Below are 25,353 nucleotides of genomic sequence, written 5' to 3' on the forward strand. Positions count from 1 at the left end.
CAGCTCCCCAGAGTGAGAGGAGGTGGAAGGGGCTGGAACAGGGGCAATTACCAAGGAAATAACAACAGCAACCCCCCTCCTAATATGAGCAACGCCCCCCCAGAGCGCCCACCAGACGAGGAGTGGGACCCAGAGTACACTCCTAAGAGCAGGAAATATTACTTTGTAAGTTTCAGCACTTACTCTTTATTTGAGTATACCATAATTACTTTTTTTGTGTGAGCACTTCTCTGCACAATATCCCTCCTAGTGGATTTGAATCCAATTAGTCTCTCCTAACATTCGGAGCTGATTTTGGTTCTGTGTTTTCCAGATTAGAATATGAAAACATGGTCTTGATTCTGTTTTCAGTATTGTGATAGGTGATCATCTTAGCTCTTAGTGACATTAATACAAGATGTATACATGTTAAATCTGGAATCGGTAGCGGTGAAACTGCCACGTCTGTTTGCGATATTACAACAAAGACGTAGTTTTCCCTCGGACAGCATTGCACGCGCGATAGAACAGCAGAGTATGTTCTATGATATTTTTTTACCATGATGTAGAATGCTCTTCTGCCTCGTTTCAAAAGAAAACAATAACAAATGTGCTTGGGGCGACCAGTGGCACTGTTTCACCAAATGTGGATCAAGGTTTTAATAATGAACATTAATACATGTTAACATATTTTAATTTGCTGATGTTGTCTTGGAATCCTTTTCACTGATCTGACTGTTTACTTATTTGGCAGCATGATGACCGAGAGGGAGAGAAGACGTGGCTGGAGAGCCGCGGCCGAGGGGCCTTCCCCCGCAGCAGGGGACGCTTCATCTACCGCAAGGGCGGCAGCAGCCCCAACAAGTGGACTCATGACAAGTTCCAGGGGGATGGGGAGGAGGGGGGTGAGCATGGGGAGGAGCACCACACAGAGATGGACCATAAAGACAACATCCAGTCCGGAGACCCCTCAGCTTCCAAGCTGTAGTAGACCCTCCTCTTCCTTCCTCCAGAGCTTTCTGTCCATCTGTTTGAGGTCATCTGATTATCTGCCGTCATCTCTGTGTAAGCTTGAAGAGCCTAAACTCTGGCTACCTAGTCAGTCACAGCATCAGAATGTACACGGTTGTTTTCCTATCATTGACTCAAGCCACTTTCAGTAAGGGTTATATGGGAGAAAATGTTTAATTGAACTTGAATTAAGGGGCGAGCTACTTCTTAATTTTTTTAAATTACTACCAGTAATTTGTATTTGTTTCTGGGTGTTTGATATGTAAAGATGTGCTTTGTTTGTATTTTTATCTGTATTTGCTTGTTTGTTACGAACAATAGCAGACTGGTTTCCGATCGTCTCCTGTGGGATATACTACAAAACAGGATAAAGGAGTTGGTAAGCTAACTTGCCTACAGTAAATATTATGAAATAAAAAAGTTATTTATTTTTGGAGTCAATTAGACCATGCCCAGATTGAAATAGGTATGGTCTAATTGACTCAACAACCAAAAATGCATATGTAAGTTTAGCTTTCTTAATGAACCAGAATATCTGTAGTTATTTCTGGTTGGCTAACTCATTGATCTTGCTTTGTAGTAAACCCCTCTGGGTCCTCTGAAATGTTATTGTAGCTACGTTGATTTAAAGCAAAGTAACTTTCCTCAAGACATAAAAATGACAAATGGATTTGTGCCTTAAAATTGATATTCATAGTGATATGCATTGCTCTATATACTTTTGTCGTACAGCTTTTCTGCTGTACTAGCTAAAGCAAGCCTTTAGCTAAACAGTTGTATGGGCAGTGCTAGATTTTTGATGGTGTTTTGCATGACACTTTGGTCCCATGGGGTGGTAAGGTTAGAGTCCAATCTCTACTGTGGGAACTGGGCTCATACTAGAACTGGGCGACGTGGACAAAAATCCATATCACGATAAATTGCCTGAATTGATGCGAGAACAATACATTTCTAACAATGTGCACCACAGTTAAATCTTTTTTTTTTTTATTATTATACTTTTAACTACTACTAGTTTGATGGTTTAGCCATCAATTATCCCATTAACAATCACCCATATTAGCAAACTTTATTTAAAGGTTCACATTTCTCTACTATAGGCTACTTATCGTATTGAACGATACCAGCAAAATGCCTGCGATTTAATTTTCGGTTTATCGTCCCAGCTATTGCTCACATACCAGTATGTCCTGCCACGTTGAGAATTCTCCATCATATGCTACATAAAGCATTCTCATTACCACCAATACTTCTGGTCTTCTACTTGTTGGGGGGTTGAGGTTGTTTCTGTGTGGTTTGTTCCCATTGATACTTCCTGTTTTTAAGCATCAAGAGGACTTTCACTGTGTAAAATGAAAGGTCTGTGACAAAATTATTTTGTTTCACAGCTGACAAATAGCAGGTGTATGTTCGTGCCTGTGTCATATAATTTTAGGTAAATTAATATAATTATAGGAAAAATAAGTAGTTATGTAACAAACAAAATTATTGATATTGAGGCCTTTATATTGGGAGTTTAAATGTTTTGAATATACTGAACAAAAATATAAACGCAACATGTAATGTGTTGGTCCCATGTTTCATGAGCTGAAATAAAAGATCACAATTTTCCATACGCACAAAAAGCTTATTTCTCATTTTGTGCATACATTTGTTTACAACCCTGTTACTCAACATTGGTCATTTGCCAAGATAATCCATCCACCTGACATGTGCGACATATCAAGAAGCTGATTAAACAGCATGATCATTACACATGTGCACCTTGTGCTGTGGACTATAAAAGGTCACAACATGTCTCAAGTTGAGGGAGTGTACAATTGGCATGCTGACTGCAGGAATGTCCACCAGAGCTGTTGCCAGTGAATGTAATGTTCATTTCTCTACCATAAGCCGCCTCCAACGTCGTTTTACAGAATTTGGCAGTACGTCCAACAGGCCTTACAACAGCAGACCACGTGTAACCATGCCAGACCTGGACCTCCACATCCGGCTTCTTCACCTGTGGAATCATCTGAGACTAGCCACCAGACAGCTGATGAAACTGAGGAGTAGTTCTGTCTGTAATAAAGCCCTTTTGTGGGGAAAGACTCAGTCTGATTGGCTGGGCCTGGTTCCCCAGTGGTTCCATGTGAAATACATAGATTAGGGCTTAATGAACTTATTTCAATTGACTGATTTTCCTTATGAACTGTAACTCAGTAAAATAAGTGAGATTGTTGCGTTTTTATATTTTTGTTCAGTCTAGAATAGCAGTTTATGGGCTTCATCATTTTCGTCCTTCCATAATGTTCTACATCAAAAGGTAAACCTATACTATTGAGGTTATGGCACAAGATGACATAAGTATAACTTTTCCCTGTATGTGGCAAATAAATACTGTCAAACTATACTTGTTGGTGGAGCACGAACACAGGTGAGTAGACGTCGAGGAGCAGGTTTAGTCAGCTACAGTGCAAGACTGCTGCTTCGAGCAGGTTTAGTCAGCTACAGTGCAAGACTGCTGCTTTGTGCAGTCTACCCCAAGACTGCATTGTGTCCATACTGTATGTATTGAGCATACCGTAACTGTAGGACTCTATTCTTTGTTTTTACGCTCTTACTCGAAACAGAAGCTGACATCTTTTCTACTGTTCTCTCAGAGATTTTAAGTACTTGTCATTAATTTCCAATAAATATTTTCTCTGGTTCACTTGAATTGTTTTGTCATGTACTACTTGCCTTTTCCTTCTGCACTCCTCATTTAAAGTTCAGAGTTTCAACATTCTTAAGCTTGACCTGTGATATCAAATGTCTAATGGAAAGTAATTAGCTCTAAAAAGTGTACACATCCACGGTATTTGTTATATTGCAATTCTTTGGACTTGACAGGATATATTGCAACATGTCTAACTAATTTTAGACATGAGTGCCTGCTTAGGACAATTTGATAAGGACTGCAGGAATTTAGCTGTGGAATTTGGTAATGAGCACATACTTGATATGTGACTGCAGACTAGTTGTGCGCGGGTCAGCTGTTTGTTCACCTGCAATTGCTAATAACCCATCCATCACTAGTGCAGACTGAAGTTACATAACCTCAAAAGCAAACACGAGTCACTCACTCAAGCTATATTCAAGGAATAAATGCCAGCCCAAATGTCACCCTATCCCATAGTGCACTACTTAACCCAAGCCCTGAGCCCAAGGTCCTGGTCAAAAGTAGTGCACTAATAGGGAATAGGGTGTCATTTTGGAAATACCCTGTGCTGTACTTGTACTGTATATCTTACCAAGGCACTACTTCCCTTGTGAAAAGTCCAGTGCATCCCAGCTATGTCCCAGGGGATCCTCTATTTTTGGCTTCCCTGGGTGAGTTTTTCCCTCCAAACCCAAACTGTTCTATGCTTAATGAAAAGGTTGCTTGTTATGACTGGAGTGTTCATGTCCAGTGCCCTGGTCAAAAGTGGTGCACTTGGTAGGAAATAGGTTGCCATTCGGGGCACAAAACAGGTATTTTGCCTGGGGACAAATTACCTTTTCATAAGTCCTGAACAACCTCTTCAGGAGAGAGAGAGGCTGCAGGGAGTGTGGAAAAGGAAATCTGGTGTGCATCCCAAATGGAATCATTTAGGAATTTGGTCAAAAGTAGTGCACCATGTAGGGAGTAGGGTGCCATTTACGCATCCACAGTGTTGCTGCTGCTGTAACAGAGACTGCTGGGACTGTGGAAAGGAAAACAGGAAGTTACTGGTCAGAGATGGTGGCTAACGAGGGGTTAAAGGATGGGGGATTCTGTGGGAAGACTTGTAGCCGGCTAAGATTAACATGGAGTGTTGGAGCTTGGAGCAGCCTAACAACCATGTAAGTCAATAAGCAAATGTTAACATACATGAGACAGCGATAGTGGTTGGTTGTTTCTCTAAGCTGTCTGCATTGTAAATCAATGTGTAAATGTCCAGTGGTCATGAAATTATACTTTTTATTACCAAAATAAAAAATGTATATGGATACTCATTGAAGTATAAACATAAAAGCGTACATTGTATTGTGCAACACATTTGCCATAGTCATACATTAATGAAAAATGTTGAAAATACACATTGAATGAAAAGATGAAGGTGAATCTGTGCCTGCCCAGTAAAGTCATCTACAGTCTCTGTCTGAAGTAGACAAAGTTCAGGGTTAATAAAATGTTAATAGGTCATTGAGTCACTTTAGGTCCTCTAGAGGTAGTGTACCCGTTCGATGGTCCCTGTCCCAGTGGCCAGTATATCAGGCTGCCCGTTTCTCCAGATATCTCTGATGATGCGCTCCCTCTCCTCCAGTTGCCTCGCCCTCTCCAGCTCATCCGCCGACGCGAACACGTTCACGCTCCTCAAAGTACCATTTGATTGGCTGCTGCGGTTGCTCATAGGCACCGCAGTTAATTTAGGGATCTCAACCTCCTCCCCTTCTTCCACATCCACTTTCTCCTGTTCCTCATCTTCTTCGCTAGACTTCAGTTGTCTCCTCTCTAGGGAGTGGGGAGTGTTCTTGTTCTTGGTGCGACCACGACGTGTGCTACAGGCGATGCCAGTGACCAGGGGGCACAGGGCCAGGAGCAGGCCAAAACACACACCCATCATGAAGTACAAAGCCAAGCTCTCTGGGTTGGCTAGATGGGTTTAGGAAAAACAGTTTAGATCACTCACTTACATAGCCTTGTGAAAACAGATTGTGTGAGCTTGCAAGATCGGGTTCATTTTGATGCTATCAGCTACATTGCAAGGGGTTCAGCCAATTCTTCATTTCATTTAAACTAAATACAACAGCATGTGAATTGACTTTAACAATGCATTGTTTGTTATCAGTTCTTGGCAAATCTCTTCACAAAGGGCTCCTGACTGGTCTTACTGTATAAGCCACTTTCCTTTGGCTGTAATATGAGTGCAGGAAATGAGGAACTTTACACAATATTTGAGAGGTCAAGCATGCAGACACTTTCACGGTACAGGGGTGTCAAGCCAAAGCTAACAGAACACAAAAGTCCCTGGAAAGGATTGTGGTTCTACTCAGAGGTTACAGATCTTTCGGAAAGCTACCTTAAAGCATCAGAATTAATAAAGGGTTGCTTTATCCTAGAACTATAAGAAGAACAAACACGGATGTCTCACCTTTGATGTGAGCATAGCTCGCCATGCTGTTACTTAGCAGCTCCATGTCTTTTCTAATTGGTTCCATTTTGACCTCTGTTTGGTTGACACCATTCACCAACAATATTACGAGTTCTTCTGTTTAGACGACTTCTCTGGTCATCACATCTCTAGGTCTCTATGGTGTCAGTTCCGGGCCTGTCTCCAATACAAGGACCTGTTGTTAAAAAATAATTAATATGCCGTCAGAACTGCCCCCACAAACAGGAAACAATCAACATTTCCTCTTCTACTATGACGCCATGTGTAATTTCCAATGGGAGGAACAGACTGTCATTTTGGACAGCCAGCACTCAGTGTCTAACTGTCTGAGCTCATTCTCTGGTCCTTAGGAGTCTCATAAGGCTTAGAGGAGAGTGTAACATAATGCCTCCACCTATTTCCCACCCAACCATCATCACTACAATTCAATGAGGTGTCAGAGGTCACTGGGATGTACACATTGTGTTCCTGGTAGTTCGTCACGAGTGCCCCACAGAGGACACCATAAACACAGAGTCAGTCAGTGTGCTTGCTTAACCACTAATTACTTCGTATTTCTGGTATTTCCGTAGCAGTGACCCAGCTATCCCTTTCCTGTGTGCTCAGAGTGGGGGGGTTCACTTTTCCCACAGAAACACGTGTTTCACATGCACGCTAACAGTCTGTCTGTGTGGAGTCTCACAGCGAGGAGGAGCCAAAGAGAAAGGGAAGGAGAGATCTAAAAGACAAATAACACTATACAGTGTTACAGAGGTTGAGAGTGAATCTGGGGATAGGGGGAGGGAATAGGACAACAAAGTGTTGATGAAATCCAATGACTGCTGACTGATTTCCTCCCTCATTGCTTGCATGCAATTCAACAACAGTTGAGGCACTGGCAGAATGTTGCTCTTTCGCTGCGTCTTTCCTCTGGGAGTTTAAAATCATGCCAGCTATCATCAGGCCCATCAGGACCCTGTGTTTTCCCACCCTGATCTTTATCCCGCCGACTCTTGGCAGCAGACCCTGACCTTGTTCGCTCTCAAAGTACATTTTGCCAATTAAATGGTGGCCGCAATTGGCAGCATTGCTGCTTTGTTGGCCCACAGGCTCATGGGAGATGGTGGGACTTGCCGCCTTGCCCCATCAGGGCCCTGGGTTCTCTGCTTTAGTTCTCTTGGCTAGGTAATTGATTTGACTTTTGGAAGGAAATAGCTCACCAACTTCATCCTCGTTTTTTTTTCAGGCTTTAATGACAAGTGCTGTGAGTAATTTTGTTTTCAGTTCATTTAAAGACAAACAATATTTTCATTTAATTAGGCCTTGCTTGGCCTCAATTTTAATTTCCCAAATCATACAAATTACCAGGATGGTGTTTCATCCCCATGAGTCAGGCAGATTGAAAAGGATCAAGGTTAGGAAGACTCTTTTAAAAAAAGAGGCACAAAAGCTCTCTTCATTTGAAAAATGCACCAGACACATTTCTGTACTTTTTTGTGTGTTTATAGTCTACTTCTTGGCATCTCGAAATGTAATCCCTTTCAAGCACATTCTCCTCCCTGTGCATTCTCCTTCCCCTCCCTCCCTCTCTTTGAATAGCCATGTATATCAAGGCACTCCAAGCAGTTTTATCACAAACAACCATAAAACTTTATTACAACAAACAAGAAATGTTACCGTCATAGAAGTTTCTCTCAAAGTCTCAAAATATCTGCAGGCTACATACCGGCGGTAACTGGTGATGGCTCTTTAAGTTACACAGTTCTAGTCAACAAATTCTAAGACAGACAGCATTAACACCTACCAGACAAGTTCAATAACTCCTGGAATCAACTGTGGGCGTGCGTGTTTATATACCTCATTAAACCCTCTGCCTTCAACCCTACACATTTCCTGCTTGGATAAACCAATCAGATTCAAACAATTACATTTTAAACCTTTGAATACCTAAGGGAAATTCTACGGTAACACAGACTCAGATTTTTCACTTTAAAATGTATGCCAAACAAAAACCAATGACTGCAAAGTTAAACAAACCATACAACTATGTACAAGGACAACTTTTAACAATTTCCACAGAATTTTACAAAAACACATTTACTTGAAGAACAGTGCAGATGCAAAGTTTGGTAACAGAATGACGGCATCAAAAGCACAAACCGTTATTCTGTTAAAATCTCAATATCACTCTGTTGTCGTGGAATTTCCCGTAAGTATTATTCTTGTCACTGGTGCCTTAAAACAGATATCATCCAACAACACAGTAACTTTAATGGATAAGGTTGTTGTCATAATACAACAAACATAGAGACAACAAAACTGCCAAAAGCACAAGTGGTCTTTAACAACATACATGTGTGACAGGCTGGGAGACAGACTGCTCTGATCATGTTTAGGTGAGGATGTAGAGGCGGTTTGGGTCTCTGCTTCTGTTGCTGCTACAGTGCCTATAAAGAGTTTTATAGATGTGGCATTATGAAGTACAGACATTAATAATAGTTAACAACAGTCTCTACTAATAAACCTCCATGTCATGTTACTTCCAGAGTACAGGATCACTTTTTTAGGTAAACTCAGAGTGTTTTCCTAAATTGTTAGGAAATCAATCTCTTCCATAGAAAACATAACATATAAAAGGCAAGAGAATACATCCTTATCACTTGTGAGGACATCAACAGTCGGTCCTACATACAGAAATAGTGACAACACTATTCAACAACACAAGTGAACTGAAACCACTCACTCACCTTAATCTTGATAAAGTCAGTTGAATTTGTGGCTTCACAGTCAATCCACAGATCCAACAATGATTCTAAGTCTAGACTGAGCAGTTGTCCATCTCTGTGTAAGGCTGTGAAAAAAAGTGGAGGAGAAATCAGAGGATCTCAGAGGCATAGAGGAGTAGGAGCAGTTAGTCCCATCGGGCTGTTATACTGCTGGTTAAGATGAGGAATGATCCAAGGCTCAGGGGTGCTTGACCTGGCCTCTCTGTAAAGCTGAAGATAGTCTATTAGAGAACAGCCTTCACACGTGCTGCCTCTCTCCTCAACATCAGCTGTGCTCCACCACCACTGCCTCTACTCAGAGAGAGGGAGGACTGGCCAAACCTGGGCCAAGAGAGGCTGTCAAAAGGGAAGTGTTGAGAGAGAAAAGAAGAGAGAGAGAGGAGAGTGAGAGATGAGCTTGATTAGCATTTTCCAAAAAACCCAGAGAGAAATTAGCTTGATTAGCATTTACCAAAAATCCCCAAACAACATTAGTTGCCTTCTCCAGATCTTCATACATACATACTTACACTCAGTCTGAGGTATACTTGTGCTGTAGTGAGTGTCCTGTTAACCTGGCCTCTGTGTGTGTGTGGGCTATCTCCAGCTCTAGGCCATGCCACAGTGAGGAAGCTCTGTTCAGTGTTAACCCAGGAGGGCTCTGGTGTGGTGCTAAAGGAGGGACTGACGGGATTAATTCAACTTTTTGTGTTGTGATCTCAGGGTTACATTCCAAATGGCACCCTATTCCCTATATAGGGAACTACTTTTGACATAAGCCCTATGGGCCCTGGTCAAAAGTAGTGCACTATGTAGGGTATAGGGTGCCATTTAAGATAGGCACATGGTTTTAGGGATTTCAGATTGATGAGGTAAACAACCATTGTTTCTTATTATTCCAAGGGGCTTTTACAACCAAAATGTTTATTTTGAATTCCTCTGTAAAGAACTATTCTGAGCTAAACAGTGTTGATGTGGCAGTCAGTCCAGTGGCTTTCAAAAGCAGTTATGTGGTTGTTGTCACAGAGGTTTCTCAAGGTTGGTCTTAGAGAAAACATTTGTTTTTTTAAAAGAAGGTTCAAAACCAAAATCATACCACAGGTCAGACCACAGGTCCCCGACTAACAATAATGGAACGGCATCGGGAAATTCCTGAGATCCAGTGGTTTGTAACTTCATTCTTTATCTAGTGGTTAGAGCATTGGGCAGGTAACCGAAAGGTTGCTGGATCGAATCTCTGAGCTGACCAAGGTAAAAATCTGTCGTTCTGTCAGAGCAAGGCAGTTAACCCACTGTTCCTCGGGCGCAGAAGACGTGTGGATGTCGATTATGGCAGCCCCCCCCCACCTCTCTGATTCAGAGGGGTTGGGTTAAATGCAGAAGACACATTTCAGTTGTATTCAGTTGTACAACTGACTAGGTATCCCCCTTTCCCTATATACCACATTCTGTAGGGACATATTGATCCCAGGTGAATTCAACTCCTCCCCTTTGTAGTACACTCTATACATGTAACTGACTGATAATGGTGAAACTCTATCTGAAATCAAGCGTTAATCTTCTTCTCCAGCCAACACATGTTATGTCAGACCTGTCCTCTTCCTGACACTGCTAAGAAATAACATACCCATTTAGAAATTCCTCTAAATCCCAAACACCATCGGAACATTTAGGATAGCCATTTCCAAGGGAAGCACTTCTTTCTTCCTCTTAGTTTCTCTGCTCAATGCCATTGGCCCCAAGAAGTTCCATCCTGGTTCCGTGACTGCCAGTCCACCAATCACGTTCAAGAGTGAACCAAAAGGCTTTTATGAGTGGGTTCTGTTTGGGAGAGGGAGAGCTAAGCTTTGGAAACAGCCCTGTTTTTTCCCCCTCATTCAGACTGGTATTGATCATGTCATCTTTTCCCTGGCTGGCCTGTGGGCAGGGAGGTAGACCGGCCTAGTCGTGAACTCACAGATGGGCATTGTGGTCTATCCTAGCCGAGGCTCCTGGCCATGTTTGCGTCCCAAATGACACCCTATTCCCTTTATAGTGCACTACTTTTCATCAGAGCTCATAGGGATATTGCACCTCAGTGCAATACATAGGGAATAGGGTGCCATTTGGGTCACAGACATGTTCATGTCCAGTAGAGAAAACACTGCCCCCACACAAACACACCCTCACTGTAGTGTAGTGTATGTATTGGTTCCTGTTCAAATTCTATATAATTAAAACATTTCCTTGCTTCCTTGAATTCATAAGTACAGATCTAACACAGTTGGATAGGTGAAAGCAAGGACTCCAATACATAGCTTACAGGATCAACCGTCTGTGATCACTTCAAGGAAGGGACGAAAGGTATACGTAATGAAATAATGGTATACATAGGCGTAACCTACATGGCGTGCTTTTACATCTGCATTGCTTGCTGTTTGGGGTTTTAGGCTGGGTTTCTGTACAGCACTGTGACATCTGCTGGTGTAAAAAGGGCTTTATAAATACATTTGATTGATTCACAATAAACCAAATTGCATTGTGCCTATATCAAAACCAGTTTTCCCCAAGACAAAAGGACAATCTAACCAACAAAATATAGCAATCACACATCTTGTCATCTTACCAAACAGCACTTAAGATTGCATGGCTTGGAATTACTCAATTAGTTTTGTTTTCTGAAAATGCAATGATTTCTTTAAAAAAGGAATGTTTATTCAAAGTATTTCAACAAGAGGTGGAGCAAAACGAGAATCAAAAACACTTAAGCATCAAAAAGAATAGTCTTATTTACCAAAGAAAAGTTTTTACAATGCCAACTATTGACATTCTTAAACTTTAGTTGTTTTCTTTCCTTGGATAAGAGGAGAACCTGTCACCCTCTGTGAATTATAATGTTAAAGCATTATGAACATAAAGACTCAAGGATGACACCTGTAACTTGTGAGAATCAATTCAAATTCATATTCTTCTGTTCTGGAGTCACAATTTCATTAATGAAACAAGGAGAAATTGCACAATTTGAAATGAGCGGTGATGGAAGGCTCCTTGGGGCAACACAACCTCCACCCTTCTAACCTCGTCCCCTGGTTCAATTGCTAGCCAACCACATACAGACAGAGAGAAAGCCAACTGGTGGATGAGAATAACACTCTTCAAGTTCAATTATTTTATAATTCAGTCTGGTCCCAGATCTGTTTGTCCTCTTGCCAACTCCATTGCTCATTGTCAAGCCACACGTTTGGGATGACCATGAGTGACAAGGAGCTGAAACTCAGGTCAGAAAAGGTCAGCCCCTTGGGGCCAACACAACGTCCTCCACCATTCCAAGTTCAGTTCTTTTTCTTTAGATACTCCTTCCTGCCCCTTTTCTCGCCGGCAAAGTTGCGAACGCGTCTGATCCTGGTCAGCTGGGTCTGTATGGTCTCCATGATGTCCACGTGGTCGGGGATGTGGACGTAGCGCACGTTCCTGGCCGTGATAAACAGATCGGCCAGCTGACTGAGCCGGCCGCGGCGGTCCCGGTACAGCACCTGTGGTCGAGGACCACATTGGAAGGATTAGGATATACTTATTGTCACCAAAGGGGAAAATCGTCTTGGACAATTAAAGAATGTGCTGCTGCTTCCACATAGAATAAATAAATACATAAAATCTAATCGTGCAACACATATCATTATCATCATCACTATGAGTTAACATTGGAAAAACGTGTATTTAACACATCCATGTGTCATCCTCTGGAGTTATTTGTACTTTCACATTATTGTTTCTAAATGTCAAAAACAGTTTCACCCAAAAATCAACCAATCATTCACCTCCTCCAAACGCACGTTCATGAAGGCGTCCACGTTGACCACACGTCCCCTCGCCGTGCTCTCATCCCTCAGGTCCACGGTGGTCACCTCCCCTTGAAGCCCCTGGAGAAGGATCACTAGGCTGTTCTCTGCTATGGTGCGCTCCCTGATCGAATGGGACACCTCCATTGGTCCTGCTTAAATTGAGGATACAGCCAGGGAAGACTATGGAGAGGGAGGAAAGGGTCTGTGTATAAAATGTAAGAACTTGATATTAATTCGTTTCCAAAACGTTTCTTGCAAAAACGGCATTATGGGTAGAGCTATCATACATTATATTTCTAAATAGAAGGCTCTGGTGCACGCGTTGGATCTGCATTCCCATCTGACGCATGGACCAGAGCTACTATTTTGGAAAAACGCGACACCGTGCGCACAAATAAATATGTTCTCACGGTACAGCACAACATCTTTACTTTGGTGGGTTACTAAAGTATATATATAAGTCAAGTCAATAAGCATAGAGAAAGAATCTCCTAAAGGATCAATGGAAGGCGACAAAGCTAGATTACTCGTTGTAGTGGCGCGATGGACTAGAGGTACAACAACAGAAGCTAGATAACATAGACTTTACACAAAGCTTGTCAAAGCTAAGACGCGAGCGTACATTTTGGTTGATTCGTTTACATTCAGGAGAAACCAAGGTTAAGTGTACTTAGAGAAGAACCTCGCAGCTAATCATGTCAACGGAGCAAACTTGAGGATGAAAGTAAACCGCCGGAGCAGTTTGATGACGTTTCACAACTGTGTCGTCTACGTCACCGCCAACTGCCACGCAGGGCCCATGTATTTCGAAACTTGCCAACGTCTTGAACAACAATACCAAGTCGACTACTCCTCGCTTCTTTCTCTGCGGTGTCTACAATCATGGCCAATAACATGACACTTCTCTGGTGCACCTTCTCGGTTCCGTGCTGGCGGGTTATGATCGCTCTGGAGGAGAAAATGTTGCAGGGATACAACCAGACGCTGTTGGACTTCGATAAAGAAGAGCACAAATCTACAATAGTCATGGACCTCAACCCCCGGGCACAGCTCCCTACATTCAAACACGGGGACTGCATAGTGAACGAGTCCTATGGAGCATGCATGTATTTGGAAAACCAGTTCAGGTCCCAGGGGACCCAGATGATCCCTGAGGGTCTAGCCGAACAAGCCCTGATGTACCAACGCATGTTTGAGGGCCAAACCTTCTACGAGAAACTTAGTGATGTGGTCTACTATGAGTATTATGTCCCTCAGGGAGAGAGACATGACTCTGCTATCAAGAGGAACAAAGATAACCTTGCGATTGAAATTAAACTGTGGGAGGGATACTTTCAGAAGATGGAGGCAGGCTCTTACCTGGCAGGAAAAGCCTTCTCGTTGGCTGATGTCCTTGTCTTCCCCACCATTGCCTACGCCTTCCGCTCTGGGCTGTCAGCAGAGCGTTACCCCAAACTGAGAGCATACTACTCTATGATGAAGGACAGACCAAGTGTCAAAACTACCTGGCCCCCACACTGGCTGGAAGACCAGGAAAAACCTCAGTGGGGTGACTTTCTCAAAGAGCTCTGAGACTCACACCTACTTAAGGAACACACACACAATTTTTAAAGTATTTATAGGCACTTAAAATCTATGTACACTATATATACACAAGTATGTGGACACCCCTTCAAGTTAGTGGATTCGGCTGACAGGTGTATAAAATCGAGCACACATCCATGCAATCTCCATAGACAAACATTGGCAGTAGAATGGCCTTACTGAAAAGCTTAGTGACTTTCAGTGTGGTGCCGTCATAGGATGCCACCTTTCCAGCAAGTCAGTTCGTCAAGTTTCTTCCCTGCTAGAGCTGCCCTGGTCAACTATAAGTGGTTATTGTGAAGTGAAACGTCTAGGAGCAACAACGGCTTAGTCAAGCAGTAGTAGGCCACACAAGCTCATAGAACAGGACCGCCGAGTGCTGAAGCGCGTAATAATCATTAGTCCTCGGTTGCAACACTCACTACCGAGTTCCAAACTGCCTCTGGAAGCAATGTCAGCATAAGAACTGTTCGTTGAGAGCTTCATGAAATAGGTTTCCATGGCCGAGCAGCCGCACACATGCCTAAGATCACCATGCGCAATGCCAACCGTCGGCTGGAGTGGTGTAAAGCTCGCTGCCATTGGACTCGGAAGCAGTGGAAACTCGTTCTCTGGTGTGATGAATCACGCTTCACCATCTCGCAGAGTCCTGACCTCAACCCCATTGAAGAACTTTGGGATGAATTGGAACACCAACTGCAAGCCAAGCCTAATCGCCCACATCAGTGCCCGACCTCAATAATGCTCCTGTGGCTGAATGGAAGCAAAGTCCCCGCAACAATGTTCCAACATCTAGTGGAAAGCCTTCCCAGAAGAGTGGAGGCTGTTATAGCAGCAAAGGAAGGGGACCAACTCCATATGAATGCCCATAATTTTGGAATGAGATGTTTGACAAGCAGGTGTCCATATACTTTTAGTTATGTGGTGTAGCTTCCCTTTGTTGCACACCTCATGAAACAGAAAAGTTGCTTTTATTGTTGGTTTCCTAACAGATGAGTAGTTTTACATTCACCAAGCAAACATAATTTTAAGCATTTACACATTTGTTTTTGTAACAAACAAAGGCTGTTTTGTACTGTAACACCATCTGTTTGTAAGAACATGACTTAACAAGAAAACATGTTTTTAGAAATACATGGCTCTGCTGGCATGTTGTTACTACTCCCCCTGCTGGCGATCTGAGGATCCTTCAGAAAAAAAGCATGATCTGTGCAAATCTACAAAAATACAAATGTGGAAAAAGATGCTTGAGTGTTGGTTTATTGAAGACAACTGCTTCTTATATTCAATGACTGGTAGATCATTTACCAAAATATGAAGTGCCACCGAGTACAAAAATAAAACTCATACATACTATATATAAATATTCTCTATATACACAAGATTTTCTTCAATGAATCATCTACATTACAAATATACAACATAACAGCTATTCATATCTACAATAATTTTCATTTATTTTTACAGTCTTATACTTCACTTTTTGCACTCGTTTTAAGATGTAATCTACAAACCAGAATAACACCACCAGAGGGATGAAAAGATTGACTAAAGTAATACGTGATTCAACTTTTGTCCAACAAACGAGCCTAAGAGGTAATGTTGAGTTTGTGTATGTAAGCATTGATTGACCAGCTCCAGTATAGTGGATAACCACAGTAACATTAGGTACCCAAACTACAATAGGCATCTTGCCCAAACTACAATACTGATTGTACAGCTCTACCCACCAAAACCTCAACATAATCAACATCATAGTTCAATAAGTTCATCCATCATGGCTAGCAGGTCATCCCCCTTGTTGCTTGGTCCCGCTGGCGATTCAGTCTGTTCAGGCTCCCCGGTAAACTCTCCCGCGATCCGAGACAGTTCTGTGTTGACTTGCACGTCCTGAGAGGGAAAAAACCCCCACTTCATTAGATGCATAATCAGTACAATAATGAACTACAATTGTTGCTTGATACAGATATGCTGTTGAGCTTAAAGGGGGTTTAGTGGAGATTGTAAAAGAGAGCTGAGCAGGAATACACACCAATGACATGGTGATCTTTGGTTTGTCAGTCTGATGCTAGGTTGCCTGCCGAGAGTACTTAGCACCTCTGAACAGAGTGCCAGCCGTAATTTGCAAACCGATCTACATGTAGAAACGCTTGAAAATGTCAGCAGTCAGACGGTCCCTAAAACACACTGCGGCGAACAAACGCCAGATGAACGGCAGATCGCATTTGGTATGTGTAATTGCTATGAAATTACTCAATACCATCATACCTGTGTTGCTTGAATATTAATCACTTGGAATGACTGATCCCCATTCCCTCCTGATGCTCCACTGTAGAAGACAAAGATCATTCCTTCACACATACCAATTACTTGCTCTGATCAAACCAAATTATAGATGATCAAGATGCTGCAATGTGCATCACAATCACTGTTAAACAAAGAACTAAGGCACTAGTAGTGAAAGAGAACTCACGCCTCCTCTTCTTCTTGATCTGTGGCAAAGAGGTTGACCCGGAACCCTGTTTCAGTGTTTCGGTTCTGAACCTTCATTCCACCCAGCAGTCGAGCCAGCAGGTTCAGCTCCTCTTTGGCCAGGGGGTTGGGTTCAGAGTTCGCCTGTGGAACAATAAGTATATATAGTGGGGATGCATCCCAAATGGCACTATATAGGGAATAGGGTGCCATTTGGGTTACAGATTGGGTTACTTGGGTTTACTGCCCCCCCATGGAGAGTAAGTCCTGTGTGGATCAGTTGGTAGAGCATGGCGCTTGCAACGCTAGGGTTGTGGGTTCAATTCCCACGGTGGACCATTATGAAAAAGTTTTTAAAAATCATGTAAGTTGCCTGGATAACAGTGTCTGCTAAATGACTCAAATGTACAGTAAGTGCTAGTGCCTCAAGAGGGCAGTCTTTACTGTGCTTGTAAGCATGCACACCTGGGGTTGTATGGATCAAGTCTCTCAGAGTAGGAGTGCTAGGATCAGGTCCTACCTGTCCATGTAGTCTTATTCAATGTAATCTAAAAGGCTAAACTGATCCTAAATCAGCACCCCTACTTTGAGATGCATGATACATACTGCCTGATGACAAAAATGAGGGCACTTTAAGTGGAATGAAGTGTGTTCAGAGTTCTACCTTTTGAGAGTAGTTCTTGGATGTGTGAGTTTCTTCTGGTTGAGTCACACTGTACCTGTTAGAATTCAACAGATACATATCGATTTAAAACAAACAGCTAATATAGATTTACGACTCCCTTTCCAGGATTTTTTTGCCATTTTAATGGTCGAGCCTCCATGCCAGGTGCAGTAGGTAGCTACTTACATATTTGTCCCAATTCGGATGACTCTATCTCCAAACCGCTCAAAGGAGCCCACTCGGATGGAGCTGGTGTACCTGCCTCCAGTGGGGAACTCCCATCTCTTCCACTCCTTCCCATTGCTACTAAACATCCTGTGATAACAGGAAGTCAGAGATGAAACCCTGAATTCAGATTGGTTACATTGATGTCTTCAGGTTGAAACGCATCTAAAAGGGAACTAGTAAAAAAAGGAACAGACTAGCAAAATACTACCACTAACTGTAGCATGTGATGCATGACCATCAATACAATTCCTCTTGGCCTTTACAATGCATTTCTATATGACCTCTCAGTCACTACTCATGGAGACCAGGTAGTTGATCCGTTATATAGCGGTTCAAATATGTTTAACACCTCCGTCGCGTTACTGCCAAGTTAACCTAACGTAGCAGGCATAGAAAGATGCCTGAGCGGAGTTCCCACTTCAGTGTTTTCAGGGGAAATGGAAGTTAGGTTGAAAATTCTATATCCCTAAAAACCAGATCTTAGCGTTTTCTGGCGACTCCACATTGGCTACTGCCAAGTATTTTACCTGATTAACCCCGGGACTTCTGTCCCATGGGGCACTGGGCCTGTGGTCGAGAGAGAAAAGCGTCCATTGGGATTCTGCACTTTATCCTTGAGGAAAAGTGATACCTGTCAGAGACAGCATTCATATTTGTTTTTGTTTTTGTCAACAGCAGAATCGGTCAAAATACGATTTATTTGTATGGATTTTTTATTTTTATTATACAGAAACATTACGTTTTTAACAGCCGATAAAGATAAAAAGGGACTTACCCTGACATGCATGTCTTGAAGAAATATGAGAAGCGTTTGTCGGAGGAGTTGAAATTCCCCATCAGACAAGGGTGTGTACACCTTTAGCAAACAGGAAGAGTCGAAAAGGGTACATCAGACTTAGCTTGGCATTACAAGCAGGATGTGGGCGAGACAGCAGATTAAGGCCATCGTTTTGTAGTTTAGGTAAAGCATGCATGTAATCTGTCACAATGAATCAGGCTGCGTCCCAAATGGCACCCAATTCCCTACAAAATTGCACTACTTTTGACCAGAGCCCTATAAACCCATTTCCCAATCATGTCATGAAAAGTTGTGTGTGCAGTTCCGAATCAGAAACCGTTTTGTTTACATAGAAGTAAATAAGATCACATCTGACTCCAGATGCAGCTCATGTAAATTAGGAAACATGTAATCAGATGGCTATTGTCTACATCATCACAGGTGTCAGACGATTGATTACCTAGCAAGCTAAAGAGGCATAAATATTACAAATAGAGCTAGATAGAATAAGCCAGAGGAATAATATACTTGTTGAGTTGAGCTATAGCCATCAATCTTGTGTTCTCATGGTCAACACTTACTCAGTGCTAAGTTTGTCAAGGTCCCGACATCAGTGTATAGCTCTCTGCTACAGGGCTTTTTGTTGCGAGCATGTACACGGATCACTCGAACATGATACTTTTTTGTAAATAAAAAAAATAATTGCCATACATCAAAAGTAGTGCACTATATAGGGAATAGAGTGCCAGTGACAGGCCCCTACCTCAATGATCTTTCGGTGTGTCTCGTCCACTTGGTTGAGAACACTGGGGGTGTCTCTCACAAACTCCCGGATGGCGTCTATGTGATTGTATGAAATAATCAGCAGGTCTCTGGGACGTGGACATAGCAGGAGTTGGTATTTGAAAGCCATCACCATCAATTCATAAAGCTATACAGAAAACAGCAGACAAAAGAAAACAAATTACAGTACGTTAAATGCAAAATAAGATGGCATGACCAGTATTTTCTAATCTACTCATATTTGAAAGGGGCCTGTTGACGGGCCTAGTGGTTGAGGCTAAAAGGGATAGGCCGCAGTGTTTCACATTTAAGCTGTGTTCGAATACTCATACTAACCTCACTATTAGTGACGTGAATTGAGTATATAAACCCAGCAAAAAAAGAAACATCCCTTTTTCAGGACCCTGTCTTTCAAAGATAATTTTTAAAAAATCCAAAGAACTTCACAGATCTTCATTGTAAAGGGTTTAAACACTGTTTCCCATGCTTGTTCAATGAACCATAAATAATTCATGAACATGCACCTGTGGAACGGTTGTTAAGACACTAACAGCTTACAGACGGTAGGCAATTAAGGTCACAGTTATGAAAACTTAGGACACTAAAGAGGCCTTTCTACTGACTCTGAAAAACACCAAAAGAAAGATGCCCAGGGTCCCTGCTCATCTGCGTGAACGTGCCTTAGGCATGCTGCAAGGAGGCATGAGGACTGCAGATGTGGCCAGGGCAATAAATTGCAATGTCCGTACTGTGAGACGACGAAGACAGCCCTACAGAGAGACAGGACGGACAGCTGATCGTCCTCGCAGTGGCAGACCACGTGTAACAACACCTGCACAGGATCGGTACATCCGAACATCACACCTGCGGGACAGTTACAGGATGGCAACAACAACTGCCCGAGTTACACCAGGAACGCACAATCCCTCCATCAGTGCTCAGACTGTCCTCAATAGGCTGAGAGAGGCTGGACTGAGGGCTTGTAGGCCTGTTGTAAGGCAGGTCCTCACCAGACATCACCGGCAACTACGTTGCCTATGGGCACAAACCCACCGTCGCTGGACCAGACAGGACTGGCAAAAAGTGCTCTTCACTGACGAGTCGCGGTTTTCTCTCACCAGGGGTGATGGTCGGATTCGCGTTTATCGTCGAAGGAATGAGCGTTACACCAAGGCCTGTACTCTGGAGCGGGATCAATTTGGAGGTGGAGGGTCCATCATGGTTTGGGGCGGTGTGTCACAGCATCATCGGACTGAGCTTGTTGTCATTGCAGGCAATCTCAACGCTGTGCGTTACAGGGAAGACATCCTCCTCCCTCATGTGGTACCCTTCCTGCAGGCTCATCCTGACATGACCCTCTAGCATGACAATGCCACCAGCCATACTGCTCGTTCTGTGCGTGATTTCCTGCAAGACAGGAATGTCAGTGTTCTGCCATGGCCAGCGAAGAGCCCAGATCTCAATCCCAATGAGCACATCTGGGACCTGTTGGATTGGAGGGTGAGGGCTAGGGCCATTCCCTCCAGAAATGTCAGAGAACTTGCAGGTGCCTTGGTGGAAGAGTGGGGTAACATCTCACAGCAAGAACTGGCAAATCTGGTGCAGTCCATGAGTAGGAGATACACTGCAGTACTGAATGCAGCTGGTGGCCACACCAGACACTGACTGCTACTTTGCCCCTTCGTTCAGGGACACATTATTCCATGTCTGTGGAACTTGTTCAGTTTATGTCTCAGTTGTTGAATCTTGTTATGTTCATACAAATATTTACACATGTTAAGTTTGCTGAAAATAAACGCAGTTGAAAGTGAGAGGATGTTTCTTTTTTTGCTGAGTTTAGTATGCTTATTGGTCATAGTATGGATATAGCTAGTATGCCAAAAGTTCCTGGATGTCGTACTAAATTCGCCAAAATTCGAAGTATACATGCAGTGGACACTATTGCCGTGCTTTTATGGCCCATAATGCAATTCTTCCAAAAATGGTCATGGCTTCACGTTTTCAGATTTGAAGAAAATGGCGGAAAATATGCAGTCGAATTCCTACAAAAGCGGATACAAATTCATTGTTTTAACCAATTATGAAAAATTGTTGAGCAATGTAAAAAATAATGACTTTTCAAATAAGTTACGTTACACGTTGTGTTGGCTGACAATTTGTTAGCTACGCTATTCTTACGAACCGCATAGCATTACAGCAGTAGGTACCTAACGTTAGTTGGCTACTAATACATCGAACTTGCCAGGCAGTATTATTAGCTATCTGCTATCTAACTAACTACCCAACGTTTATTGACTTGATTATTCACATCATTCTACTCCGATTTCAGAGCACTCTCGGCCCGAATAACTGATGAATTTACGAACACTCAACACCCGTTGAATATGGCCGGTGTCAGTAAACGTTGGGGGGAAAAAATCATAATAAAAAATTTGCCAGCAGCATAGTTAGTCATCAACGCTCTAGACAACATGAAAACAGCCTAACCAGCTCTGCTAGGGCGAGTAAAATAGTCAGAGTGAGGTGTTCTCAGTCTCATTTGTGTCTGGAAGTAGCTAGCCAATGTTAGCCAGTTAGCTTGGGTGCTTGACTGCCGTTGAACGCTCGGATCAACCCTTGGCCAGAGCTTCCAGTGTGCGCTCTGAATGCTACGAATTTATGAACAGAATCTGACAACACTCTAGATTTACGAACGCCTAGAGCGCACTCTGGCACTCCGGATTGAATTTACAAACACAATCGAAATCATAAAATGTTCAGCTAGTCATTTGTTATGCTAACAAGCTAGCAAGAGGTTTCATAGCAACCGTATCAACTTCCAGTAGACAGGCGAAGCCCTAGTACGCTCAACTGAAATGATACCGTTCGTTTACAGTATACTAAAATGAACTAATATAGTATGTCGTATATACTCATTAAGTATAGTACACAGTATGTTAGTATGGGTATTCGAACACAGCTTTAGTTTTCCCCCTAGCACTACACAGCTGATTTAAAGGGGCAGATTGAAAGGGGCAGTGCAGTCAAAAACGTATTTTCCCTTTTTTTCTTTCTTCACCCTATGAGGTTGACGTAACACTCTGAAATTGTGAAAATGATGATAATGCCCTTTAGTGCAAGAGCTTTTTGAAAAGAATTCCTAGAATTTCAGCCTGCTCAGGTGGGATGGAGTTTTTGGCGCATAGCATGACATCACAATCTGATCTGATTATTCTGACCAATGACCAGTCATCTGTATTTGCATATGTATCCTCCTACTTTGAAGGAGTAAGCGGGGTAGGGTTGATTCAATCCGCCAATCATGGCTGTGTATGTAAATTCACTGGCAAAAAATATATTTTGAGTTATTTTCATGAAATAAAGTGATGTATTAGCAGTAATGATTTACAGTAAACAGACTACATGGAGGCTTTAAATAATAAAGTAATTTCTAAGCTTGGATTATTTGAATTAGGGCCTCTAGTCTACTGTATGTTGCCTACCCTATCCATGCTGGCGGGGTTGAGCCTCATGATGGAGGCATGGGCTAGTCGTGTTAGCACTGTTCTCAGAGCCCTATTACTGTAGAGGTCCTGAGGCTTCAGCAGTTCCTCCATAAAGGCCTTACTGAACATGGTGGCTATGATGTCATTCATAACTATAGACATGATAGGACAGACAGAAACAGTTAATTTATTAAGCACTTGAACAAAACAAAAATGTTAAAAAAGTCATACATTTTGGTTAGGAATGCATTTTAGGTGATACAAAATAAAGGTGATAAAATGGAGGTACAGAAAGGAATCCAAAAATTTTGCAAATGTGACAGCAATAATTAATTTGATAAATTCAACACATGCCCAATATATAAGATTGTTGAACATCATAGAATTGCAGTGCTGTCTTGTATAACAAGCTTTCTGAACCAGTCCCATTTTTCACTAATGTATTGGACCTAGGGCTACACTGACTAATAGTACAGTAGTACAGAATATAGGCTACAGCTAGGATACATGGGAGAGGGATCTGACTGGCTAGGAAGATACCTCTTTTTCTGTCGTCATCTGACCATACACCTGCAATAAAGTGATGTTTAGGGAAATACATATGTCAAGGAGGGCAAAAATATAATATGTTGAGGGGGGGGGGGGGTAAGATGGTTAAATTCAAACTGCTACTACACCAAAGATACTTGCAATTAACTCATACATTTAAAGATTGGCAAAGTAACAGAGTGATGCTGAGACTTTTTTTAAAACTTGAACTGTGCAGATGCAAAGTTTGGTAACAAAATGACAGCACAAACAGTCATTCTGTTACCAAACTTTACATCTGCACTGTTCTTCAAGTAAGTGTGTTTTTGTAAAATATTCTGTTGAAATTGTTAACAGTAGTCATTGAGCATAGTGCTTTGTTGTTTGTTTAACTTTGCAATCATTGGTTTTTGTTTGACATACATTTTAAAGCTAAAAAAATCTGAGTATCAGCATCACTCCGTTACCATAGAATTGCCCAGATCAGGGGTAGGCAACCCTGTTCCTGGAGTGCCGCAGGTACCGCAGGATTTAGTTTCAACTAGGCACCACACCTGACCAACTGAGCTAATTGATCAGTTCAATGATTGCCTGAATTCAACACCTGGTCTTCCAAAACATGAAGTTGCACTCCAGGACGAGGGCTGTCTACCCCTGGCCCAGATGAATAGGTTTCCCCTATTCATGTGTGACTGAGGTTAGTCATCTAACTAGTTAGGCTAATTAGAAAGGGCTATTAGGATTAATTGGGAGTCTACTGTGTGCGCAGCTAACCTGCCTTCAGTAGCTAGCTATGCTAATCTAGTTACAGACTACCTTTCTGTGTATTATCATTGGCGGTATTCTGAGTTTGAAGACGTTGGTCCAGAATATAGAGCATTTCTCCGCCGAGGTTAATAAAAACTAGAGGAAGTGTTCTCATAGACATCTTGTAGAACCAGAGGATTAGCTAGCAAGCTAGTTAGCTCACTTGCTGTATTTGTGGACCGTGCTGTACTGAGACTGTGGATAACTACCTTTATCTGCTAACCTTGTAGTAAATGCATAATGTCAAAATGCTCAACTACACCGTTTAAATTAGCCTAGTCCAGGTAACAGTTAGTCGATGGGTTCTTCAACCTCTGCTCCGCTCTTCAATCACAAAGTGGACAAGTGCAACAGTTGCGCATGACAGGTGGCTAGTTGATTCGCTCAAAGTCACGTGGCACAGCAGAACACAACCAATCAGACAAATTGAACCACATCATAGACCAACCTCTATCTTTCCAGTAGTGATGGGCATTCCGGCTCTTTTCAGTGAGCCGGCTCGTTCTGCTCAGCTCACCAAAAAGAGCCAACTATTTTGGCTCCCAAACGGCTCTTAAAAAAAATATATATATTTTTTTTTCAAGTCAAACAGTTTGCGATAGTTTGACTATGATTGGTGTTAAAACAATTCGAATTAAATTATTAAATGAAATCATACTCTACCTTAACCACAATGTATTTAAAAATGCATTGGTTTGTTATGAAAAGTAATGCTATTAAACATTTGCATTTAAAGTATAATTCTATAATATATTGTAATGAAACAAGCAGGGGGCAGGTCTCGAACCCTCGACCTTCTAGCCCGAAGTCCAGCGTGCTATCGACTGTGCCAGAAAAGCGTGCTCGAGCGGCAGAGTCGATATCCCCGCTTATAAACCCAGGGTCGTTATAGTATATAAACGAAGTGCATATATATTTAACCATTCAAAACGAATAGGATCTGAACAGCATAATAGAATATTGCACCATATCAAAGGAAAATGAATGACAATTTGCAAAACTGCAGCATCCCACAAATTGAAATAAATGTAAAAAAGGATGATATTACACATGTGCATTTAAAGTATAACTTTTTTAATGTATATAAACAAAGTGCATATAAATGTAACAATTCAAAACGAATACAATCTGAACAACATAATAATAGAATATTGCACCATATCAAAGAAAGATAAATAACAATGTGCAAAACTGCAGCATCCCACTTAAAACATTAAACTGGTCCCTCTTTTCTCTCTCTTCTTTATTGCCATGTTATAACCAGCAACACACAGCAATGCTGACCATATTTAGCTTTTATGAGAGATTTGCAT

The 25,353-nt window shown here is 42.1% G+C and overlaps 5 protein-coding genes across 14 annotated transcripts in view; 2 read left to right on the plus strand and 3 right to left on the minus strand.

Annotated features, from left to right (window-relative positions):
* thrap3b (thyroid hormone receptor associated protein 3b) overlaps positions 1–3,688 on the plus strand; it is a 46,672-nt gene extending 42,984 nt beyond the window's left edge. For 6 of the 8 annotated variants that reach the window (XM_071375374.1, XM_071375376.1, XM_071375373.1 and 3 more), the window contains 4 exons: positions 4–165; positions 734–1,044; positions 1,312–1,369; positions 2,907–3,688. In XM_071375374.1, the coding sequence (XP_071231475.1) occupies positions 4–165; positions 734–967 (396 nt within the window). In that variant the 3' untranslated portion in view covers positions 968–1,044; positions 1,312–1,369; positions 2,907–3,688. Of the gene's footprint in view, positions 1–3; positions 166–733; positions 1,045–1,311; positions 1,370–2,906 lie in introns of those variants that run through there. The other 2 variants (XM_071375372.1, XM_071375379.1) reach the window with 2 other exon arrangements.
* Positions 3,689–4,934: 1,246 nt separating this feature from the next.
* Positions 4,935–9,231, minus strand: LOC139559393 (protein eva-1 homolog B-like). 2 transcript variants are annotated; one of them, XM_071375393.1, is made up of 4 exons: positions 8,873–9,175; positions 8,479–8,572; positions 6,126–6,321; positions 4,935–5,626 (listed from the first exon to the last, which is right to left on the minus strand). In XM_071375393.1, exons 3-4 carry the CDS (start codon positions 6,190–6,192, stop codon positions 5,196–5,198), a joined length of 498 nt encoding a protein of 165 aa, XP_071231494.1. In that variant the 5' UTR covers positions 6,193–6,321; positions 8,479–8,572; positions 8,873–9,175; the 3' UTR covers positions 4,935–5,195. The 2 variants fall into 2 exon arrangements, with proteins under 2 accessions (XP_071231494.1, XP_071231493.1); XM_071375392.1 differs by lacking the exon at positions 8,479–8,572 and having other exon boundaries at positions 8,873–9,231.
* Positions 9,232–11,562: 2,331 nt separating this feature from the next.
* On the minus strand, positions 11,563–12,855 carry lsm10 (LSM10, U7 small nuclear RNA associated). 2 transcript variants are annotated; one of them, XM_071375397.1, is made up of 2 exons: positions 12,703–12,855; positions 11,563–12,402 (listed from the first exon to the last, which is right to left on the minus strand). In XM_071375397.1, exons 1-2 carry the CDS (start codon positions 12,853–12,855, stop codon positions 12,202–12,204), a joined length of 354 nt encoding a protein of 117 aa, XP_071231498.1. In that variant the 3' UTR covers positions 11,563–12,201. The 2 variants fall into 2 exon arrangements, with proteins under 2 accessions (XP_071231498.1, XP_071231497.1); XM_071375396.1 differs by having other exon boundaries at positions 12,688–12,855.
* Positions 12,856–13,593: 738 nt separating this feature from the next.
* LOC139559396 (glutathione S-transferase A-like) lies at positions 13,594–15,541 on the plus strand. Its single transcript, XM_071375395.1, has one exon. The coding sequence runs from the start codon at positions 13,594–13,596 to the stop codon at positions 14,281–14,283; it is 690 nt and encodes a 229-aa protein (XP_071231496.1). The 3' UTR covers positions 14,284–15,541.
* Positions 15,540–24,366, minus strand: LOC139559394 (protein OSCP1-like). The gene is made up of 10 exons (XM_071375394.1): positions 24,050–24,366; positions 22,703–22,857; positions 19,201–19,368; positions 18,435–18,515; positions 18,187–18,290; positions 17,618–17,746; positions 17,432–17,486; positions 16,769–16,911; positions 16,564–16,624; positions 15,540–16,185 (listed from the first exon to the last, which is right to left on the minus strand). Exons 1-10 carry the CDS (start codon positions 24,159–24,161, stop codon positions 16,048–16,050), a joined length of 1,146 nt encoding a protein of 381 aa, XP_071231495.1. The 5' UTR covers positions 24,162–24,366; the 3' UTR covers positions 15,540–16,047.
* Positions 24,367–25,353: the final 987 nt, after the last annotated feature.

Source organism: Salvelinus alpinus, chromosome 29, assembly GCF_045679555.1.
Source record: "Salvelinus alpinus chromosome 29, SLU_Salpinus.1, whole genome shotgun sequence".
NCBI lineage: Eukaryota > Metazoa > Chordata > Actinopteri > Salmoniformes > Salmonidae > Salvelinus > Salvelinus alpinus.